Raw genomic sequence first — 6,421 nt, forward strand, 5'->3', positions numbered from 1 at the left:
AACGATGAACAGTATCCGAACCGGTAAGGATGAGATGCCCATCACTTAGATGGCCCCCCCACCTTTTTTTCCTATGTCGTTCGTGTTTCGGATGAACGGCATCTGAATGATTTAAAATGAACGGTTCAAAATGAGCCAGGTATCATTCGTTTTCAAGATGAGCGGCATCCAAAGCACCTCTGATCTGATCCTCTCTCACAGTACAAAGAGAATTGGGAGCCTTGCCACTCAAGGGACCCACCACCTCGGTGGGGGCCAGCGACAGGTGGCCATCGACTGGATAACGCCACGAACGGTGCCGGCAGCGACTCGCCGGCGCCGACCGCATGGGGCCCACCACCACGAAAGATCGAAATCCAGGATGGCAGTAGAAAATGAGAAGGAAAGAAGAGAAAAAGGAACACCGAATTCATGAGAAGATGAATGAATAATAATATAATAAAACAAATGAAAAAAGCAAAAGGAAGTAATAAAAAATGCCAGCGATCTTATTTGAGGTCGACAAGAAGAAACGAACTCGAAAGCGGTGACAGAGGTGAAAAGAGAGAGCAATTGAGAGAGATAGAGAGACCTGGACCATCTATTCATATTTCATACTTCTTTTCTGCTACAGTGTAAGATGAAGATTTCTCTCAGGTCGTTTCTTTCTTTAAAAATCTTTTCCTAGGTAAACCACCAAGACTGTATCAGTTTCTCAGATTCTCATCACCTGTATGCCAGCCCACCAGAAGCAAGGAAGGAAGAAGGGTGTTGTTGCAGGCCGTAGGGGCTAGATAGAGTAGCGTGAGAAGGAGGAGGGCTGCAAAATCAGAGAGGTTCTCGAGTGTTGGATACTTGGGAGGGCGAGATCGGCGGCCGTTGCGGCGCGCATTTACTGTGCCCCTGCCAGCGAGTGTTTTGAGGGATGTTTTTCTTTGAGGGGAGAAAAGACTAGAGGGAGAAAGGCTGAGAAGGTGCATTGAAAGGCTTCGCTTTTTTCTCTCTCTCTCTCACCCTCTTTGGGAGATCGACTCGCGAGAGACAGAAATGAGCAAATGAGACCATTCTTGCAGCAGCTTCACGCTTTACGCTACTCACATTGATTGATAATTTGATTCCTACAAATACGTTACGAGTATCTAGACTCTAAAGATAGAAAGAGAAAGGAGGGTTGTGAGTGGAGACAAAAGGAAAGGGTGGGAGGTGTGCGTAGGACGAGGGGAGGGAGGTCTCTCCATCTGATCTCTGCTTTTGTTTGTTCGCTCTTTTTCCCTTGGTTTTCCGTCCTTCTCAGAAAGCAGTGAGTTCTAAGGGGGAGTTTTCGCTTTCGCTCTCTCTTCGTTTCTGGCCTCTCTTTTGTCTCATTGAGTTTTGACTGCTCTCTCTCTCTCTCTCTCTATCTTCTTTTTTGTTTTTTAAGGAAGAGTAAGAGAGGACGCAGACAGAGAGATGGTGCCGCAGAAACTGGCGGAGGAGGCGATCGTGCCGAGCTACAACGAGACGGAGGGCGATGGGAAGGAGGAAGGAGAGAGGGAGGACAACAACTCCACGTTTAGCGTCAAAAGCTTCCTCTGGCATGGTGGTTCCGTCTATGACGCTTGGTTCAGTTGCGCTTCCAACCAGGTAACAAGAGAAAGACAAGAAATGAAAAACCTCCCCCCACCCCTCTCTCTCTCTCTCTGCACTATGAATGACGACTATGGCTTTTCCATTAGCTAATGGGGTTTCTTTCTTTTGCCTTTTTTTGGTTGGTGGGGTTTGGTGGGGTACAGGTTGCTCAGGTATTGCTGACGCTCCCATATTCCTTCTCGCAATTGGGTTTGCTCTCGGGGATCATCTTCCAGATCTTTTACGGCCTGCTGGGGAGTTGGACGGCTTACCTCATCAGCGTTCTCTATGTAGAGTACCGAACCAGGAAGGAGAAGGAGGAGAACGTGAGCTTCAAGAACCATGTCATCCAGGTTACTTCAAAAAAATACTTTTTCTTTTCCTTTGGCTTTCATGGTTTTTTGGTTGCCTTTCAAGATCATAACCAAAAATTTAGATTAGAACCAACTGGTACTTTTGCTTGTGTTTCTGTTGGTGTTGGATTAAAATCTAATTTGTCTGCTTTCTTTTTCCTTCCTTTTGTTGGGAATAGTGGTTCGAAGTTCTCGATGGGTTGCTCGGACGCAAGTGGAAGGCAGTCGGACTCGCATTCAACTGCACATTTCTGCTCTTCGGCTCGGTCATTCAACTCATCGCCTGCGCTAGGTGAGAACATCTTTACCATCTCTCTCTCTCTGGGAAAGAGATTTCTGATAAAATTTACTCATTCTTTTTGGGGGTCGTGGGGTGTTCACTGATGCAGCAACATTTACTACATCAATGACCGGTTGGACAAAAGAACCTGGACGTACATCTTTGGAGCATGTTGTGCCACAACTGTATTCATCCCCTCGTTTCACAATTATCGCATTTGGTCATTTTTGGGCCTTGGAATGACTACCTACACCGCATGGTACTTAACCATCGCCGCCCTCGTTCACGGCCAGGTAAAATTCAAGTTTACTACTACCCAGATTGTAAAATTAAAAAAATAATAATTCTTTCTGGGTTCCTGATTGAATTTAGTTTTGGGATTAGTAGAGAGGGTGAGAGAGACTCTGATTGCATTTATTGTATTAATGACAGATCGAAGGAGTTCAGCACACGGCTCCCGCTAAACCGGTGCTGTATTTCACCGGCGCCACCAATATACTTTATACTTTCGGCGGTCACGCCGTTACAGTGTGAGTTGACATTTTATCTCTCTTTGGAGTGCGTTTTTGTGGCTGCCTTTAGGCTTTAGTTTTTTAACCTCCTAATTGGGTCTCTGAAGGGTTCAGAAATAATGTTGAGTGGCGTGAAATGATCTGTGTATGTTGCTCCCCAACCTTGTTCAGACGCCATTAATGGAAACAAGTATTACGGGGGTGGGTGGGCATGATTTTCTTCCTCTCTTGAAACATACTATCGAAATCCCGGTTGGTTGGCCCGGATTCGCCATTAATGAGACTTTAATCATGTTGGTGTCCCCATTTCCTTGAGCTTCACCCTCTACCCTGCTTTTGAATTTATTGGAGAATCATAAATTAACTATACCCAACTTTTTTCTTTACCTTTTTCTCGAAATTTGTCCTGGTGGTGGTTGAAAAGATCAGATCATCTCGTTTAGCGTTTGCTTACTGCGGTTGTGTTTTTTTCATCACCACTTGGGTATTAGATTATCATGTTATTGGTTGTGAAGTTCTTCTTTGTGTTGATTGATGGGGGCACAGTGAGATCATGCACGCAATGTGGAAGCCTCGGAAGTTCAAGTACATCTATCTGCTAGCCACACTGTACGTGTTCACCCTGACGCTGCCATCGGCGACTGCCGTCTACTGGGCCTTCGGTGACGTCCTCCTCAACCACTCCAACGCCTTCTCCCTCCTCCCCAAATCGGGCTACCGAGACGCTGCCGTTATCCTCATGCTCATTCACCAAGTTCGTATCACGCATCCCCAACCAACCTTCATCTTTGTCTCACTTTTTAATGCTTTCCTCCAACTTAAGCACGGCAATGCCCCCCCTCTGTTTTTGGTGTTTTGTCTGAAAATTGCAGTTCATCACCTTCGGATTTGCGTGCACTCCTCTCTACTTCGTGTGGGAGAAGGTGATAGGAATGCACAACACCAAGAGCATGTGCCTGAGGGCGCTGGTGAGGCTTCCTGTGGTCATCCCCATTTGGTTCCTCGCCATTATTTTCCCATTCTTTGGTCCCATCAACTCTGCCGTCGGTGCACTGCTTGTTAGCTTCACCGTCTACATCATCCCCGCCCTTGCCCACATGATGACCTTCAGGAAGTCTGCTGCTAGACAGGTAACCCTCTATTTCCGTCCCCAACTTTCCTTCACTTCAAAGCCACAGCCCCCCTCTCCCAACTGGCACACCACCGGTTTGAACACTCATAAAGTACAGATGACCAAAGTACACTCTCTTTTGGACCAACCATAGACAGAAATAGAGGATAGTGACCAACGGGGGTTCCACTTGTTTGGTAGGAGCAGCTAGTGCACGTCACCTTGCGTTGGGACGTTGCAGGTTCAAAACCCAATGGTATAATTGTATAACTGGTAAGGGTCTGCCTAACCCCAGCTTGCCTTTCAAAAAGAGGATAGTGACCAACTGTCCTCCATGCTGAAAACACCCCACCCTTTTTCTCTCTTTTTAACCAGTTTCGGGGTACTAGGTGCCTACCGCAACCCAACTGGGTTTTTGAGGTGTTTTTTCAGCTTGAATATTTATAAATAGCAAACTGGGTTTTTGAGGTGTTTTTTCTCAAATCTAACCCTGCGAATTTATTCGGCATTATCGATTTGCTAGAAAAATACAATTGGAACTTATCTTTTCCATGAAAAAAATGTGAAACTTTTCAGCTTGAATGTTTATAATAACTAGCAATTTGGGGTTTTGAGGTGTTTTTTCGCAAATCTAACCCTGCAAATGCATTCAGCATGCTCGATTTGCCAGAAAAATACAATTGGATCTTATCTTTTCTATGAAAAAATGTGAACTTTTCTGCTTGAATATTTATAATAGTTATAAACTGTCGATTTTCAAGCCGATTAAAAACCAACCCACTTGTCGAGACTCGGAGTCTGAGAGTCCATTCTTATAATACAACATATTTGTCCGGTTGGTGCGAAGAAAAACATAAAAAAAAAACTTCATAAGCCCGGTAGGCGTGAATCAGAGTAAGCAGTTACCCCTCCACTCTTGGTTTGGATATATTATTGGGGTGATAAAAATATTAACCCAATCATTTATTCAAATCTTCATTCTTTACTTGCCTTCCCGGTGAGGCGAGGTGAGTGACTTTTAGTAATTTTTTCAATTTTTGTATCATTGGAATTTGAAAGGTATTTCCTCTTTTTTTTTTTCTTGATATCGATAAACCTCATTAGGGGCTGAGAAAGGTGCCACATTGATTCATGGCCTTGTTTTAGTGTGGAGTGAAAAACTCCACTATTACTTCCCTCTTGCTAACCTGAAACAGTTTCTGTTGGCTATATATATATATGATCCCATCCTCCTTATGTCTGTAATCATCCGTTTAAATTTTAGTTTTTGTTTTGCTCAGAATGCAGCGGAGAAGCCACCTTTCTTTCTACCAAGCTGGACGGCGATGTTCGTGCTCAACGCTTTCGTGGTGGTCTGGGTCCTGATCGTCGGGTTCGGGTTCGGCGGGTGGGCTAGCATGACCAACTTCATCAACCAGGTCGACACGTTCGGCCTCTTTGCAAAATGCTACCAGTGCGCACCCAAGAACCCCCCTGCGGCAGCACCCAAGCCGGTTCACTAGCTCCCCAGTTAGTTGTTGATCTCATACCCTGGTGGAGCAAAACTCCACCCTCAATCCTCACTCTTTCTAATCAATGTAGCCATACTCATAGTCAAAGGGTGGGGTCGCTATACTTCTTAGTTGGTGTGCTTCTTTCTTCTGTTTGTCAATGCTTTCAAAAGGGTTTTCTTGTTTTCGTTCTTTTCATTTTGGGCTTCTTTATACGCTTGCTGATCATAATTAGGAGCATGTTAGGGCTTGGACTTGCATGGGAAACACTATTGGTGTGAAGATTTAGGTGGTGGGAATCCGTTTTGTGATTTGATTTTAAAGGGTGATTATCGGCATAATATAATATTGGAAATATATTTTTTCACTTTTATTTTATTGGTATGTTGCTCTCCTTGGTGAGTCGATGCACGTGGCGTATATCTTGCCGCACTTGGTGTCATGTGCATTGGCTTTATATGTTGTTTGCAACTCAATTCTTCCAATTCCAATTGATAGTTAAGATTGTTTTTTTTTTTAATAGTACATCCTGGCCTATGATATAGGCTACCCCCCCCCCCCCCCCCCCACCACCACCACCACCACCAATTCACCCTCTTTTTTGTGTGGGTCTGAAGATATAGAGAAGGGGATTTTATATGTTAGCAAGAACAATATAGAGGCTCTTGTGCTTCTTTGTTTATTTGAATTTGGCTTTCTTTTTATGAGTAAGTGGTAGTGAGAATCCTCCAATAAAAGGAGAAATATGTCTTTAGTTTATTTTTTATCAGGTCAGTAAGATGGATATGAGAATCCACTTTAATTGTAGGTTTGGTACAAAACAACCATGATGGGACACCCTAGTGTTCCTTTTGAATCCTGAAATTAAGGGTGGTGGTATTTGATTTATATGGGCACCACAAAGCAATGTTTATTAAATAAGTATATGTAGGCAAATAATTGTTATCATCTAGGCAATTTGAGATGTTAGAGGCTGATTGATTGCACAGTTTGAACTCTTGAAGATAATTACATGGATCATGAGAATTAAATAAAGTTCTTGATTGGACCATTACGTTGAAATTTAGTATCTAACAGGCTGTACGTGG

The 6,421-nt window shown here is 43.9% G+C and overlaps 1 protein-coding gene across 1 annotated transcript; it reads left to right on the plus strand.

Annotated features, from left to right (window-relative positions):
- The first annotated feature begins 500 nt into the window (after window positions 1-500).
- On the plus strand, window positions 501-5,680 carry LOC149828132 (auxin transporter-like protein 2). The gene is made up of 8 exons (XM_090016769.1): window positions 501-1,602; window positions 1,752-1,940; window positions 2,120-2,232; window positions 2,330-2,513; window positions 2,653-2,750; window positions 3,279-3,486; window positions 3,605-3,862; window positions 5,124-5,680. Exons 1-8 carry the CDS (start codon window positions 1,429-1,431, stop codon window positions 5,343-5,345), a joined length of 1,446 nt encoding a protein of 481 aa, XP_089872895.1. The 5' UTR covers window positions 501-1,428; the 3' UTR covers window positions 5,346-5,680.
- The last annotated feature ends 741 nt before the right edge of the window (window positions 5,681-6,421 follow it).

This window comes from Nuphar pumila, chromosome 9 (assembly GCF_984573655.1).
Source record: "Nuphar pumila chromosome 9, dmNupPumi1.hap1.1, whole genome shotgun sequence".
In the NCBI taxonomy this organism is placed as follows: domain Eukaryota; kingdom Viridiplantae; phylum Streptophyta; class Magnoliopsida; order Nymphaeales; family Nymphaeaceae; genus Nuphar; species Nuphar pumila.